The sequence below is a fragment of the Bubalus kerabau genome, chromosome 1 (assembly GCF_029407905.1).
Source record: "Bubalus kerabau isolate K-KA32 ecotype Philippines breed swamp buffalo chromosome 1, PCC_UOA_SB_1v2, whole genome shotgun sequence".
NCBI classification, from domain to species: Eukaryota; Metazoa; Chordata; class Mammalia; order Artiodactyla; family Bovidae; genus Bubalus; species Bubalus kerabau.
Window position 1 is genome coordinate 115,803,984 of NC_073624.1, and position 15,869 is coordinate 115,819,852.

General features: G+C 44.6%; 1 protein-coding gene across 1 annotated transcript in view; it reads left to right on the forward strand.

Moving 5' to 3' along the window:
* The first annotated feature begins 5,807 nt into the window (after positions 1–5,807).
* The window catches only part of E2F7 (E2F transcription factor 7), a 41,553-nt gene continuing 31,491 nt past the window's right edge, over positions 5,808–15,869 (forward strand). Inside the window, exons 1-3 of the mRNA XM_055587181.1 lie at positions 5,808–6,133; positions 6,824–6,913; positions 15,104–15,379. Coding sequence (XP_055443156.1) covers positions 6,824–6,913; positions 15,104–15,379 — 366 coding nt within the window. The 5' untranslated portion in view covers positions 5,808–6,133. The remainder of the gene's footprint in view (positions 6,134–6,823; positions 6,914–15,103; positions 15,380–15,869) is intronic.

The window sequence follows — 15,869 nt, forward strand, 5'->3', positions numbered from 1 at the left end:
AACTCAAAGTGTGTTCTTTCCCTTCTAGCTAAGGCTCTGGAGATTAACAGGACACCTACCCCCATTTCATTCAGAATCTGGTTTCCAGGCTAGTGGTCAATCCCTACTCTTACCCCGCACACACTGTGGTTCTCCCCAAATAACCACACCCAAACCTGGAGCATAAAAGTAGCATTGCATAAAGAGGTGACCTACTGTACACTCTCCAGTACCACAGTATTCCCAGACTCACCCAGCTCAGCTCAAAACCCACCCTATATGTTGTGGGCTGAAATGTTTGTTATAGCACAACCCATGCACAATCCTTGCCTAAAACATACACAAGTGCAAACAAACACACACGCACACAAAATGTGTTAAATTTTAATTGCATGAGGACGCAAGTCACACAATCCTTAAGCAAACTGACTTTGCTCAATAGTGCCAAAGATGACAAGGACTCTGTAAAGATAAAAAATTAATTTCCTCTGTTCCCTGTGGAACATGTAAGTATGGTTTAGGCACCTCTCTTTAGATAGCTGGACATCTGGATGTTGTGAGATGGCAGCCATAATTGCCCTTTGGTATTAATATGATCTTTTTTTAAAAATTGCTACTAAGGCCATGAGCAGGAACCAATCATGAACTGATTCTCCTTCTGACATTGCTTATGGTCAGCCAAGAGTAAGTTTTCTGCCTTCTCTGAACCACAAGCAGTTCGAGAAGCAAATGTAACACATTCCCAGACCCAGGAATATCTAAAGACAAAGCACATTTTAAATGGTAGCCCTCAGTTTAAGAAGAACCATTAAACCGATCCACTCAGACACCTCAGAATTGCCAGGATGTGAAGTCAAGGTCCCTCTGTTATCCATGTGGTGAAAAATCAGTTTTTAATTCCCTTCTGTGACTGAACGTTTGCAAACGGGTGTTACAACAAGATGACCGTGCTTGCAGTAGTGGAAGGAAAGGAAAATATCAGAGGAAGCTGATATATTAACTGGACAATTCATACTAAATGACATGTATTGTCTCTCACCACAGTATATTTTCCCTGCAAAGTGTGACCAATTGAGATTGGGAACCCCAAAAAGGCAAAAGACCATCTGCAAGTTTGAGAAACCACGCAGTATGTCTTATATATGGAAGAATGTCAGTCATCTGCTGTGTTATCTTCCAATCACAGCCCCTGCTGCTCATTCGTCTGTTAATTTCCACCCGCTCATCAGATTTCTCATTTACAACCTCAACTCCTTCTGAAAACCAGTGATGACTTAGCCATACTCTTCAGAGACAGTACTCCAACACACTTATTTATACTGATGCTTTCAAGTCCCAGAATTTATAAATAATCTGTCAGTCACTCAGTTACTCAGTTGAAGCTAACAGTGGCTGGGAACTCAACTAGGGCATCAAGAATATGTGATTTCTTTCTGCCTTCACTGATGGAGCCTGAGGATCCATTTCTGAAATCACTGCGTCAGAAGCATCCAAAGGAGTCAATGAATAACCATACAATTAGCATATACAAAGAACACGACACTAGGAACTGAAAAAACATGTAATACCCAGGTCCAATTCCAGATCAAGTAAACTAGAAATCTCTTGAGTGTGTGGTTCAGATATAGGTTTTTGTTTTGTTTTGCTTTGATTGGAGGATAACTACAATATTGTAATGGTTTTTGCCATACATCAACATGAATCGGCCACAGGTATACAGTGTCCCCCCCATCCTGAATTCCCTCCCACCTCCCTCCCCACCCTATCCCTCTAGGTTGTCCCAGAGCATCAGTTTTGGGTGCCCTGCTTCACGCATCAAACTCTCACTGGACATCTTATTTTACATATGGTAATATGTATGTATGTTTCAATGCTATTCTCTCAAATCATACCACCTTCTCTTTCTCACACTGAGTCCAAAAGTCTGACAAGAAACTGACCTCAAACCTAGGGACACATACAGACTGAAAGTGAGGGCCTGGAAAAAGCTATAAGTTCTTTTTCAAAAAATCTCTCCAGGTGATTTTAAAGCACAGACAGGATTGAGAACCACGGGCTTAACACAATACAGGACCCCGAAGCCTGTGGCCACGAAAGTGCACAGAGCACAGTTTCCACTTTGTCAGCTGGGAGAGGCATTGTGGAGCCCCAAGCCACCACGTAAGTCTAGCCAGCTTGAATCGCCATGCTGTGAGGAAGATCAAGCCCCATGGAGAAGTCACATATTCTCGATGCCCTGCCTGAGAGCCCAGCCACTATCAGCTTCAGCTGAGTAACTGAGTGGCAGATTACTTATGAATTCTGGGAAGTGAAAACATCAATATAAATAAATGTGTTGGAAAACTGTCTCTGAAGTTGCTCATCAAACATTCATTTTCTAGTTTTCCTCTAAATCACTCTTGTTTAAGCAATTAATGAAATTACAAGTGTTTGAAGCCACATACTGAGTTTTTCATGTTTTGAATAGAGATTACATCCCTGGTGGCTCAGAGGTTAAAGCGTCTGCCTGGAATGTGGGAGACCCGGGCTCGATCCCTGGGTCGGGAAGATCCCTGGAGAAGGAAATGGCACCCCACTCCAGTACTCTTGCCTGGAGAATCCCATGGAGGGAGGAGCCTAGTAGGCTATACAGTCCACGGGGTTGCAAAGAGTTGGACAGGACTGAGCGATTTCACTTTCACTTTCACTTTTCACTTTAATTGAAATAGGTGGATAAAATACTCTGAAAATGCTATGAGAAGGTCTACAACATAAAGCTGCCTAACTTCAAAGAGACAATACAATATTATTTTGAAATAGCAGAGAAATGAATAAACTATAACCATTGGAATGGTGATCTGGAAGGCTGAATGGGGGTCCCCCCAAAAAAGGCATGCATGCATGCTTGCTGCTAAGTCACTTCAGTCGTGTCCGACTCTGTGTGACCCCATAAACGGCAGCCCACCAGGCTCCCCCGACCCTGGGATTCTCCAGGCAAGAACACTGGAGTGGGTTGCCATTTCCTCCTCCGATGCATGAAAGTGAAAAGTCAAAGTGAAGTCGCTCAGTCGTGTCCGACTCCTAGCGACCCCATGGACTGCAGCCCACCAGGCTCCTCCACCCAGGGGATTTTCCAGGCAAGAGTGCTGGAGTGGGGTGCCATTGCCTTCTCCTCATGCATGCTTAGTGGTGTCCAACTCTTTGCGACCCCATGGACTGTAGCCTGCCAGGGTCCTCTGTCCAAGGGATTTCTCAGGCAAGAACACTGGAGTGGGTTGCCATTTCCTCCTCCAGGGGATCTTCCCAACCCAAGAATTGAACCCATGTCTCTTGCATCTCCTGCACTGCAGGCATTTTTTAACGCTACACCACTAATCCCTGCAATCCGTGAATGTTGCCTTATTTGGAAAGGTCTTTGCAAACATAAGTAAGGCTCTTGAGATGAAGTCATTCCAGATGATACAGATAGGACCTAAATCCAATGACAAGTATCCTTATAAGGGGCACATAGGAGAGATTAAAGACGGACAAGGAGGAGGCACTGTGACCACTGAGGCAGAGATCTGAGCAAGAAAGCCATACGTTAGTCAGGATTGCTTACGGCCACCAGAAACTGGAAGAGGGGAGGAAGAGATTCTCCACTATAGTATCAGAGGGAGTATGGCCCTGTCAACAACTAGATTTCAGAATTCTGGCCTCCAGAATTGTGAGAAAATAAATCTCTGGTTTACCACCCAGGGTGCAGTAATTAGTTACAATAGCTACAGGAAACTAATATAGTTGTAAAACAACATTTATTCATCTAACTTTCTGCTTCCACTACAATGGCAAGATTTAATAAACTGCAATTTTATTCTTTGTATTTGTCCTTATGCTTCTACCTACAAGACAGACTTCAGTTTAAAATACCATTTCTATCATAAAAGTGTCAAATGTTTATTACTTTATTATTTTCCTTTATGTTTAATGTTTCCCATGCATTTTTTTTGTCTTTTTAATGTACGATCTAGCAGTGATTTTCACGCTGTATTTACCAGCAATCTTTTTTTTAAGATTTGTTTTTTAATGTGGACCGTTTTTAAAGTCTTTATTGAATTTGTTACTATAACACTTCTGTTTTGGTTTTTCAAGGACAATGCATGTGGGATCTTAGCTCCCCAACCAGGGAAGAGATCCAACTCACACCTTCCGCACTGAAAGGTGAAGTCTTAGCCTCTGGACCACCAAGGATGGCCCCCTGGTGTACAAAGGTAAGCACTGACTGAGCATTCTGAACTCTGCAGACAGTTTGTTTAAAATATATATACATACACACATATACGCGGCTTCCAGTTCTCAGTGGTAAAGAATCCACCCACAATGCAGGAGACTTCCAGGAGAGATGGGTTCTATCCCCGAGTTGGAAAGATCCCCTGGAGTAGGAAATGGCAACCGGCTCCAGTATTCTTGCCTGGGAAAAAAAAACCATGGACAGAGGAGCCTGGAAGGCTACAGTCGATGAGGTTGCAAAGAGTCGGACACAACTGAGCAACTGAACAGCAATATATATATGTGTGTGTATATATATATATATACACACACACACACATACATATATATACTTGGTACAGAAAGGATAATAATGAGAATGATATCTGTGCTAGAAAGTATATTGTTTGTAGGAAAAATGTCTGTAGACATGGTTTAAAGCCTGGCAAATTTCCAACAGTGGACCGTTCTACAAAATGACAGTAACCCTCAACACTGTCAAGATCATCTAAAATGAGAAAAGTATGAGAAATTGTCAAAGCCAGGAGGCACCTATGGAGACATGAAGACTAAATGTAACGCTGTATCCTGGAACAGAAAAAAAGGACATTGGATAAAAATTATGGAAAACTGAACGACTGCTTTAGTTAAGAATAATATAGCAATATTGGTTCATTAACTTAACAAACGTGCTATACAAATTTTAAGATGTTAACCAATAGATGAAACCGGGTGCCCCCCGTATGGGAATTCCCTGTACTATCTTCTCAATGTTTCTGTAAATTTAAAGCTGCTCTTAACAGTCACGCCTATTAATACACACACACACCCACACACATACAAACACACACACACACACACACACACACACACACACACACGGCTCTATCAACATTCGTATTTTAAGTAAGAAACTAAGGTTGAAGGAAGTGAAATATTTCATACAAATCAGCAATGTTGAGGAAATTTCCTCGATTGTTTCCCAGAATACTAGTGAGTTATTTAATAAGGCTAATTATTGGCGATATTCTGAAAAGGGAACAACACCAATAAACTTTCCTGGACTTGCAAAGGAGAAAGAAAAAGCAGCTGGTCCTGCTGGCAGTCGAGTTTCCAGGGCTAACTGGCGTGCCATCTGCTCGCCGCAGCAGAGCGTGGTAACCATGGTTCACGTGTCACTCCAGCGTTCGCGTTAGAAGTCGGCCTCAACAAGCCTGGACAATCGCGGCCACGCAGGTTGCCGGGGGAGGGGGTGGCGGCGGCGGCAGCATCCAGAGTGTGTGTATCGTTTTCCCAAACTCCATCTGCTCCCTCGTCCCCAGGCTGTGCCCGCGGTCTGCCCGCGCGGCCAGCCGAGGGACGGGCGGGTATTTTGCGCACAACAAAAGAACGTTCCTCCTCCTCCCCCCGCCGCCCCACGCCGACCCCGCCCTCGCTTCCCGCGGCCTCCCGGGCGCGCGTGCCCGGGAGAAATCAGCTCCCAGGCCCGAGGTTTCCAGGTACCCGGAAGGGGAGGGGGCGATGCGGCCACAATTGGGCGGGTGAGGCCGAAACGCGCGCCCAGGAGCGCCAAGACGCGGAGGGCGGCGAGCCCGGGCCGTGCCGCCGCGCGATTGGCCGGGGCCGGCCCGCCGGCCGCCGCTGATTGGCGGATGCTCGAATTCGGTCTCTAGGCGCCAGAGGAGGTGTTTTAGCCGGGACCGCGGTCCGGAGCCGGAGTCGCGCTGGGCGGGCTGGGACGCTGGCGCTCCGCGGAGGCCACGGGGTCCCCGCTAGCGAAGGGTGCTCGGAGCGGGGAGCTGCTCGCCTAGCTTTCCCCGCCCGATGTCGCCGTCCGGTTGCTGATCGAGTCCCCCAGCTGATCCCGCTCCACTGTGGGGCTGCGGAGGTCCCGGGAGAGGCAGGAAGGCTCCTTCGCAGAGTGGGAGTAAGTAGCGCTGGCAGGGAGGCGGGAATTGGGGGGAAAGGGGGCCCTCCGGCTCCGGCTACCAGTCTGCCACCCCTCCCCTCCCCGACTGGCGGGGAATCGAGGCATCGCTGCCTCTGGACCAGGCGAGCGTGGGGTGTCTGGGCTCCAGCTCACCCTCCGGTCGGGCGGTAAAAGAGGACCTGCCCTACCTCACGAGCTGGGGGTTTCGTTGCAAGTTTATCTTTGGGGTCTGCTCGGAGGCCTGGGAAGGGACTGCGCTAGGCACTGAGTGGGTTTGGTCTAGCGATCAGGTTTCCTTCCCCCCATTCAAACCCCCGTCAAAGCCGAATTCCTCCCAGTTCTTTGCGCCAAAATTAACTGACCTAGGAGACCCTGTACTTTCTGACAGATTTCCCCTACACCCTCTTGACTTGAAACTTCATTTTGTCTTGTTACTTTTCATTAAAAATGACTATTTTTATCGTTTTTTTTTTTTTCTTCCCAATTTCAGTCATTGCTAAGCACAACTTTAAGTGTTTGTGTTAATTCATGTGCGTTTTACAGACTTGGGGTAGCCACGACCCTGGAAATTCCCAGGATGAGTTTAGGGAGGGGAAGTTCATGTTCATGAGCAAGTAATAGATATTTCTGTTCACGGAAAGAATATCCAACTGTAAAGTCATTTTCTAATGTAACTGTATGTTACAGATGGAGGTAAACTGTCTAACACTAAAAGACCTGATCAGCAGGCCGCCCAGACTAGATTTTGCAATTGAAGATGGGGAAAATGCACAAAAGGTAAGTGAACTTAAATACCTTAAGCTCTATCATATTTAGGATGGTAATGTCTAATTCAGTTAAGGATTCCTGCATCCCACTTGTGTTTGTCTTATAAACATAATAATCTTGGTGAACATTTTAGAACTATACTTTTTTTCTAATGGAGGAGACATCCAACCATTATCCTTCAGTTTCTCAGTCATTGAGTAGTGGAAAGAGGCTAGGTTACATGTAATGCTGAAGCCAATTTATATGAATCAAAGATATGCTAGACACTGCAGTCAAAAGATTGTAGTACTTACCGTTATCAAGAGTAGAATTAATGCAAATGAACTCACAAAACAGGCCTACAGACTTCCAATAGGAGCTTATGGTTGGGGGTGTAGGGAGAAGGAAGTGTTTGGGGAGTTTGGGATGGACGTGTACATAGTGTTATATTTAAAACAAATAACCAACAAGGACCTACTGTGTAGTACAGGGGACTCTGCTCAATGTTATGTGGCAGCCTGGCTGGGAGAGGAGTTTGGGGGAAAATGGATACATGTGTATGTATGGCTGAGTCCCTTTGCTGTTCATTTGAAACTATCACAGCATTGTTTGTTAATCAGCTATACCCCAATACAAAATTAAAAAAAAAAAAAAAAAGGTAGAATTAGCTAATGCTGGTCAGAAATGTTAAGTCTCAGTTCCCAGGAAAACTCTATGTGTTAGATTTTTAAAGTATAGAGAGAGGTTCTTACTGACGAGCCAGCTCCTAGAGGCTGTTCCATCTTCCCAAGAGCATGAGCAGTGTCTCCCGATAAAGTGACTAAGTTCCCCAAGACTGAATATTTTGCAGTGCCCCTGCTGGTTTTGCACTGAGGCCTCCCTTGTGGTTTTGCATGCCTCGTAATTTGTGAGACAGTGGGGCTGTTTCAAGAAACATGACGAAGTAACCAACCATAGCAGTGTCTAAATAGGACTCGCGTCATCACAATGCCCTTGCCAGCCGGTGCCCTAATGAAAAGTAGGGAGAGCTTGTTAGTAATGAACATCTAAGCATTTTTAGGCAGAGACAAGTAGATATGACATAGCCAGGTTTAGAAACTTTAAATATCAATTTGAGCACAGCCACATCCTTAGGCATTGAACTTCTCTCGGTCCCTGAGCTTAATTTTAGGCTTAGCGTGCATCCTGAAACTGCCTGACTGCAAAGCACCTGTTATATGGGCCTTTGAAGAATATTTGACAACTATTAATTTTGGATACAAGTGAAATTATATGCTTTTTCACATATGATTTCTACCACCACCTCCCCCCACCCCAGGATTTGATTTATTTTTGTTGGAAAAAGAAGTATACCAAAACATCAGTGTTTTTAAAGAGGACCTTAAAAAAATTCCATTTGCCACATGAGAGTGGCAATGCCCAGACTTCATATATTCAGAGTTTTGGTTTTGCAAGTTTCAGAGCAAAACTTTTTATTTTCCTTCCTAATTTGGATGGAACAGCCTTGAAAGAATGTGTATACCTTTAAGTAAGTAAGTAAGTGTTAGTCACTCAGTCGTGTCTGACCTTTTGCGACCCGATGGACTATAGCCCGCCGGGCTCCTCTGTGGGATTCTCCAGGCAAGAATACTGGAATGGGTTGCCATTCCCTTCTCCAGGGGCTCTTCCTGACCCAGGGATCAAACCTGGGTCGCCTGCACTGCAGGCAGATTCTTTCCGTCTGAGCCTCCAGTGAAGCCGTGTGTATACCTTCACATAGAGACAGAGCCAAGGGGGAAGAAAAGGCAAAGCTGGTATCCACTTCTTTCCTCCCAAGTGGATGACTTTTTATTAAGTGCTTTCAACAAGCGTGCTTCTCCTATTCTAGCCCAGTAAGTACTGTGCCTGGCTGAGCTTTCCTATTTTAGTGGGTATAGAGAAAACTCCAAATGACTCCACAGAGATTTAGGAAAGTGACTAAAATATTTGAAATAGAATGCAGGGCTTATTTCACCTGTCAAAGAGATGGCAAAGGAAGAGATGAGTGCTCCAGGAGATGCTCGAAGGGGCTTTCATCTCTCTTTTCACCTTGCTGTAAAGTAAAGGAAAGAGGATTTCTGGGGATGCTGAGAATGTGGGATTTGGAGTCAGATCTGGGTTTGAGTTCCTGTTCTACCATTTGTTAGCTCCGTAAGCTTGAATAAATTTATTTATTCAGTTTTTCGACAAATATTTATGTTCCAGTTGCTGGGGATACAGTGTTTTAATAAATCTCCTAGCTTCCCTAAGCCTATTTTTTATTTTATGAATTGGAATTAGTAAGTAGACTCTCTCCTCAGGATATCTATAAGCCAACAACCCATACTGTTCACCCTTACTCAATTGAACTGACAGCCCAAAGATAAATATGATGCAGGCCTGGCCCTCAATTATCTGAGAGATGTTTCGAGGGCTCAGATATAAACTCACCAACTAGCCTGTGATTTGTTAAGTGCTATAGGAGTGGGAACCAATTGCCCCAGCAGAACAGACGAGTAAGAAAGAAATTCATGGGGAGTCTAGAGAAAGTTGGAAAGCTTCACAGGGGAGCTAATACTTGGGCTGAGGACTTCAGCTTGTAAGGGAACAAGAGGAATAAGATGGACTTTGTAGGCAGAAGAATCATATGAGTCTATGCGGTGTGGACATTCAAGAAATGTTCAAAATTTCCAGAGTGGCCAGAAGCTAGTGGTACTTCCTGAAACCCTCTGGTGGGTGCCTGGAACAGTGTCCTGTGGGTCAGTCAGCATGTAGAGGACTTATCTTTCTTGACTGTCTGATCTTCATCGGTCAAGGTCTATAGTACTCTATTAGGCATGCATATTTCTTACCACTCACAGAAAAACTTTTCTTTAAAATGTAAAGTTTACTGTGCCCAAGTCGTGAGATTATAAACAAGACTCTCCTTTTCAGTTGTCTGTGCTGCATTTAGGAATGACAAAAGTAGAAAAAGGATGATTTGGATGAAAGAGTGGACAGTAAAGATTGAGCTTTGGGAGGGCTATGTGAAGGAGATAACACTCGAGCTAGGTCTTGAAGGAATGAATGCTAAGACTTAGGCAAGTGGAAAGGAAGGATACTCGTAAAGAAGTGGAAGCTAACATAGTAAATTTGGGGACCTCACCTAGACTTAGTGGGCATGGGTTTTCTTTGAAGGTCATTCATCTTTTGCATGCTAAGTTGCTTCAACTGTATCCAACTCTTTGCAACCCTATGAACTACAGCCCACTGGGCTTCTCTCGCCATGGGATTTTCCAGGCAAGAATACTGCAGTGGGTTACCATGCCCTCCTCTAGGGGATCTTCCCAACCCAGGGATCAAGCTCACGTCTTTTGGGAGTGGTTAAAAAAAGAAGGCGAGTTTGACTCGAAGCATTTATTTATACCCGTGTGCTTACAGGTAAATAAATAAATATGTGCAAGAGGCAGTTGGTTGCCTGATTTGGGAATTCATGGAAGGTTCTAGCCAGATACAAACTTGGGAATTATCAAATGCGTGTTGGTTTTAAAGATATGAGTGGGTGAGCTGCCCTGGAGAGCAAACAGGGAGGTGTGGAGGGCTGAGGTTTCTAAGAGCAGAAAACGAGGAGCCTATGAAGGAGGCTGAGAAGGAACAGTCACAAACAGAAAGAGAACCAAGAGAGAAAAAGTGCTAGCTCAGAAAGACTGAGAGTTTTATAAAGCAGATAGTCAACAGTCTTAACCGCAGCAGTGAGGTCACATGTGGTGTTTTGCCATTGACTTGTCAACTAAGATGTGATCTACATGAGAGCAGTAGATCAGAGCAGACTGGTGGTTTGAGGAACCCCCAGGAGACGGGCAGGGGAAAGTCCTGGCTGTGGATTACTCATTCTGGAAAGTGTGGTCTGAAGGGGAGGAGAGTGTTGATGACTAGGAGACACCTCCGGACGTGCCTATGATATTTGCGATGAGTAGGGTGAAAGATGAGGATGAAAGAGTAGGGTGGGTTTCAGCGTGACAGTGTGCACAGCGGCTCAGGTGTGATAAGATGCAGGGCAGGTTTGAAGAAACACGGGGGAACTGTTTGGGCAAAATGTGGGACATGCATGAAGTGGGACTGGAAAAGAGGTTGGCACAGTATCACCAGGGGCCTTGAACGGGCTGCTGCCGATGTCCTCTTTAAAGTAACGTGGTCAAGGCTGCATCTGAGAGAGAAGCAAGATTAGAACCCAGATCTCCTGATGACCAGGTCCTTTCTATGGCAGCTCAGTCATAATGCTGGTGTAGTAAATAATAATGACGATAAACGTTTGTACAGCACTTGACAGATTACAAAGCACTTGCACCCTCGGTATCTGCCCTGATCCTCACAGCAACTACATGGCAGGTAAGCCAAGGTGCCTCACCTGCATTGCACACAAGAACTGAAGAATCTGTTTCCCGGGTGCTCTCTTCAGGACCGCTCTCACTGAAGAGGCCATTTCCAGGATGTGGCAGCTTCTTCCTGGCAAGCAGATCTGACATGGAGATTAGCGGTCAGGTGGTGTATCGGGGAGTGCCCTGGGGACGGTGCCCGTTTAAGGGACAAAAAGGCAGCAGAATGAGACAGCGGGTGAAGTGGAGCAGTTGATCAGTCTCAGCGGAAGTCGGGTTCACCCTGAGGGAAGCTCTGGGATGACCCCCCTCCCCCGGAGTGGTTCTGAGTCTGGGCAAGAGGACCCGGCTTCTCCATGTCAGTGTGGCCTATCCCAGCCCCTGAGGATAGTACTGGTCTCTCAGGAAGGGGCATGTCCTGGACGAGTCAGTCCTCTTCAGCCAAAGCATGAAGCTGCTTACTGCTGGCATTAGTCCAGCAGCTGGGGAGATGAGGCATTCATTCCTCAAGAGAGCTGAGTACACCCCAGTGTCCACCACATGGCTGGGCAGCCTTGCTGGAAAGCCTTGGAGATAGGTACTTTGGTCTGAACCCTTTATATTATAGAGCTGGAAACTTGAATCCAGACAAAACCAACACTTTGTCCAGTATCAAAAAAATACAGAATGGAGTCCAAAACCAGGTTTCTCAATCCAATCCCTGCCTCCACCTTCCACAGTGTCAGGATTTTGGGATAGACAGATGGATGGAGCACGGTGTGATTAGGTTGCAGCTGACTTTCTGCCCACCTGAGACCGCAAAACAATTTTTTGTTTTATTTTCTGTTGATGTAGAGGTATGGTAACTATCGTAACCTACCATGTGACCTGACTCCCCTCCTACTTACCCAGGGATTGAACTTGGGTCTCCAGCATTGCAGGTAGATTCTTTACCATCTGAGCCACCAGGGAAGCCCCAAGTATTACTTAAACTGTAGTGAAAATACATCAAAGTGCTAGAGGAAATAATTGATCTGAATTGCTCCTCAGTAGGGAAAAGTAGGAGGAGCTCAATGTTCCTCGGAAGACAGCTACCACGGAGGCAGTGGAGAAGGAAGAATCTCTGCACCTCCGCAAGCCTGGGCCACACCTCCACCATGGGGAGACCTTTGGAAATAACTCGATGATCAAAGCCCGTTGTTCCTTTTGCACCTATGAGGGGCAAGGCATTGTGCCAAAAATAGTGAAGAATGAGACATGTGGAAGTAGCTCCCTGACCTCCAGAGGTGCACAGTCTCATTAATGAGACGAGACATACGCCCAGGAAGTTAAATAGCAATACGATGTGCTCTGTTCTATTAGCTCTGAGCTCAAGGATGGATAGTAATAAAGAACGGGAAAGTGGGGGGAGAGAATAGCTAATTTGTGTTGAGTGCTCAGTATATGCCAGGAACTATTGTCATAACTCTGGAGATCAGTATTTTTATGAACTTCATTTTCAGTTGAGAGAATTAAAATACAGTGAGGAGAAGGAAGTTGCCTGCACTCACCCTGCTGATGAGCTGGCCCTACCAGCCTGCATGCAGAACTGCTCCCCATGCTGCCTCGCCATAGATGCTTGTGGGGATCAGTGGCCTGCGGGTACCCTGGAGCTGCGAAAAAGATAACTCCATCCCAATTCATACTCCAGACAAGCTTATTTCTAGACGCAGAATTTCGGAAACTGGGACACAGAAATTCGGAAAATGCTATCAGCTATTTTTGCCATACCCATGACTTTTATACTGAGTGAGTTTGTATGTGACCTCAGGCAAGGTACCCTCTGTGTGCCTCAGTTTCTTCATCTGTCGGCTTGAAAAACAATAGTACCCAGGTTAGAGGATTGGATGAGGAGTTAGTGGTGTAAAGCGCATGAAACAGGACTTCCCTGGTGGTCCAGTGGTTACGAATCCACCTGCCAATGCCAGGGACGTGGGTTCGATCCCTGATCGGGGACGATTCCACAGGCCACAGGGCAAGTGAACCTGTGCACCACAACTGCCAAGGCCACCTGCTCTAGAGCCTGTATTCTACCACAGGAGAGGCCACTGCACTGCGAAGCCCACCCGCTGCAACTAGAGAAAGCCCGTGCGTAAGAACAAAGATACAGCGCAGCCAAAAAAAAAAAACGTGCACGAAACAGGTACTGTCTGTAGCACGTAATATGCACTCAGTACTTTCGCTTGAGAGTTCCCCTGTAGAAGACTCATCAGAATTGCACAGTAGGAGGGACTTGTTAAGATATCTGAAGAGATACAGGCTGGATGCTCACTGCTGCAGTGGTATGAGAAACTGTCACCCCCATCTCCACCCTTCCTGGGACAGAACTCACTCACCATGGCTAGCTGGCAGCTCCCACTGATCCAAGGAACAAGAGATGGCCTGGCCTGCTACCACGAATTCCAGTTTCTCCCAAACAATTCTGTTTTCCCTTTTCACGTGTTGCTCATTTATAGGAAAACGCTTTTTTAAAACCACTTCTCAGCCAAGATCCAAGCATCCACTAAGCTATAGAGTGATACTGTGTGCAGGAATATCAAATATGCAACTCACCCACCTTGCTAATTACGTCAGGCACAATTGCCTGGAGGTGAATTCAGCTATGGGAAGAGCAGAATCTTTTCTGGTTTTGAATGGCAAATCTTATTCTGCAGGAAAGAAATTTGTTTCAGAAACTAACTTGTAGTTTAAAATGTGAGTTTTATGTACTCAGTCCTTTTTCTTAATGGATTAATGGGCCCATCGTTAATCTTTTCTTATAATTAGCTAAGACATTTTTATTTAAAGTATGGTCTGGGGGAAGGTGCTAGTCCACAAACTTCTTTTAAGCTGCAAAATATCAATACCAGAACTTGAGAGTTTAGCATTTAGAAACCTCTATAGTAATTGGATCTTGTCCCTATAACATCTAAGCCTGTGACCAGTGGTCTCTTCTTGTTGGACAAGCTATAAGTTGGGTTGAGTGGCAAACTCAAGGGGAGAGTCACATGTGATGGGAGTTGCATGTGGGTCCTATGAAGGAAGACCATGTATCAGTCTGCGGGAGTTTGGAAGTGAAAGGCACTGGTCCTTCAGCAAGGGCAGTTTGAGAAGCACCACTCTAGGGGAGGGACCATACATCGCTGGGTGGTTTGAAATGTGGCCTTCTGTGGATGCCTTTCCATTAACTGCTGTGTTAGCACTGGTGAACATTGAACAAAAACATAATCACTCTTCACTAGTTAGGGCAAACTTGTGAATAGTGTTTAAAAAATATGTCACTTAGAAGCAGTATGGATTCAACCCACATTGGCTGTTATTATCATCCCTGACTATTACAAACATCCACCAGTGATAGACACCCTCATGCCTTCTTTCACAGAGATGCCATGAAAAATCACCAGTCCAGGTTTGATGCATGATACAGGATGCTCGGGGCTGGTGCACTGGGTTGACCCAGAGGGATGGGATGGGGAGGGAGGTGGGAGGGGGGGTTCAGGATGAGGAACACATGTACACTCATGGCGGATTCAAGTCAATGTATGGCAAAACCAATACAATATTGTAAAGTAAAATAAATAAATTAATTAATTTTAAAAAATAAAAAATAAATAAAAACTGATAAACTATAAAAAAAAAAGTTTAAAAGGAGTAGCCAATTATAATCAGTTTCTCATTGGAGCTGCCTTTTGATTCCCATAGATCCTTCTGTTTATTTTCTTTTATCCTATCCTGATATTTTTCAGCCCTGAACGTATGGTCTGTTTGCAGTTTATTGTCTCAGTGAATGATGGGAACAAGTTGCACTCTTACCTGATACCTGCCCTTTCTCATTTTTGCTAAAAGGTCTTTTTTTTTTTTTTTTAAATAGGAAAATATATTTGTTGATCTCTCAAGGATGGCCCCAAAGACACCAATAAAAAATGAGCCAATTGACTTATCGAAGCAAAAAATCTTCACTCCAGAAAGAAATCCCATCACTCCGGTTAAGCTTGTTGACAGACAGCAGGCGGAACCATGGACGCCCACCGCTAACCTGAAGATCCTCATTAGCGCCGCCAGCCCAGACATAAGAGACCGAGAGAAGAAAAAAGGACTGTTCAGGCCCATTGAGAACAAGGATGATGCGTTTACAGACTCTCTGCAGGTATACAGGCTGTGCTCCTAAGGGCTTTCATAGAATTGAAAATTTTTAACTTAATTAAAAAGTCACAGAACTCTCAACTTTTTGGTTGCTATTGAGTTGAAAGCACCATTCCACTTACTCCTTTTATTTATTTACAGCTGAAGTGGGACTCTCATTCTCTGTCTCATTTTTCATAATGAATGTTTTTGTTTTCTTTTCTTCAGTTTTTTTTTTTTTCTCTCTTTACCAGTATGTGTTTTTTAATGATAATTTTTTAAGCCATGATATTTTATGATAATTAAAATTATTGTTTTAATTATTTTAGTTAATAATAATGATATTAATTTATTATTTAAATTTTAATAATTTTGATTTAATGAAGAAATTTGGGTTTTTTAATGCTGCCATGAATTATAATTTTCACTCTGATTTAATAACAATCTAAATATTTGTGATTTGGGAAATTTTATCATTCTCCCACGTATGTTTAGTTCACTGGTTTAGTGCTTTA